Source organism: Galeopterus variegatus, unplaced genomic scaffold (genome assembly GCF_000696425.1).
Source record: "Galeopterus variegatus unplaced genomic scaffold, G_variegatus-3.0.2 Scaffold1088, whole genome shotgun sequence".
Classification (NCBI taxonomy): domain Eukaryota; kingdom Metazoa; phylum Chordata; class Mammalia; order Dermoptera; family Cynocephalidae; genus Galeopterus; species Galeopterus variegatus.
In genome coordinates, this window is record NW_007727199.1 from 145,366 (window position 1) to 146,728 (window position 1,363).

The 1,363-nt window shown below is 55.4% G+C and overlaps 1 protein-coding gene across 1 annotated transcript in view; it reads left to right on the forward strand.

Moving 5' to 3' along the window:
• The window catches only part of ACP2 (acid phosphatase 2, lysosomal), an 8,937-nt gene that overhangs the window by 3,055 nt on the left and 4,519 nt on the right, over positions 1 to 1,363 (forward strand). The window contains exons 4-7 of the mRNA XM_008574691.1: positions 127 to 279; positions 387 to 485; positions 564 to 653; positions 1,115 to 1,247. Coding sequence (XP_008572913.1) covers positions 127 to 279; positions 387 to 485; positions 564 to 653; positions 1,115 to 1,247 — 475 coding nt within the window. The remainder of the gene's footprint in view (positions 1 to 126; positions 280 to 386; positions 486 to 563; positions 654 to 1,114; positions 1,248 to 1,363) is intronic.

Sequence of the window (1,363 nt, forward strand, 5' to 3'; positions counted from 1 at the left end):
AATAATAATAATAATTTGTGGGGTAACTGTCAAGAGCAGGTTCTCCACCTGGGGTCCCGCTGAGGGGCCAAAGCTCTCCCCCACAACACACACACACAGGCAAGACTCGTGTTGCTATCTCTGCAGGTTTATGTGCGAAGCACAGACCTTGACCGTACTCTCATGAGTGCAGAGGCCAACCTAGCTGGACTCTTCCCTCCCAATGGGATACAGCGCTTCAACCCAAACATCTCGTGGCAGCCTATCCCTGTCCACACTGTGCCCATCGCTGAGGACAGAGTAAGACTAGCTAACCTTTCCTTGGAGGTGATGAGGGGGACATGTCTGGCCATGGGTCTGCTGATCCCAGACTCCATCTCTGCCTGTTTTCCCCCTTCGGTCTGCAGCTGCTGAAGTTCCCGCTGGGCCCCTGTCCCCGTTATGAGCAGCTGCAGAACGAGACTCGACGGACATCAGAGTATCAGAAAGAGAGTATTCAGAATGCAGTGAGTGGAGGCTGGGGAGGAGGTCATCAGACTGCTCCTTCCCCAGGGCAGGACTGATCCCTGATCCATTTTTCATAGCAATTTCTGGACATGGTGGCCAACGAGACAGGGCTTACGGACCTGACACTGGAGACCGTCTGGAATGTCTATGACACACTCTTCTGTGAGGTGAGCTCACTAGGGTGTCTGGTGTGATTGTTCTTCTCTCCCTGCTCAGCAGGCCCAAGTCACCAGGACAGTAGAACACAGTGCCTGGACACAATCACGCCTACTGGAGAGGTCCAGGCAAGCCACTGCTTGTGAAATACGGGAATTTCCCTCACGAGTGAAAAAGGACCTCAGAGTGGGAAATGGTTTATTAACTGTCAGCAGTTCCTGCTCCTCTCCACCCAGGGCTCTTGTCGCGTCAGACTCCTTTCTGCCGAGTCTCACTTTTCATGCCTGAGCTTCCTTTCCCGTGCCCTGCAGCCTCCATGCTGTCTGCCATGTCTACTGGTTCCAGGCCCTCACCTCACCTCTCCTCTCCCTCCCTCCTTCACACACACAGGCACCTTCCCAGTGGGGAGAACACCCCCGGGAGAGGCTCTGGCTTAGGCCTGGGGAGCTAACCTGCCTGCTATGATACACAGCGCACACATGGGCTGCCCCTGCCGCCCTGGGCCTCACCCCAAACCATGCAGCGTCTGAGCCGGCTAAAGGACTTCAGCTTCCGCTTCCTCTTCGGGATCTACGAGCAGGCGGAGAAAGCCCGGCTTCAGGGGGGTGAGTGACAAGTGCAGCATGTCACTCCCCTCCTCAGGACCCTGCAGTGGTAAAAGCCTGCTATTGGGGGCTTCTCACATGCTTACTTCTCTATCGTAATGTTCTCTGCTCTTTCA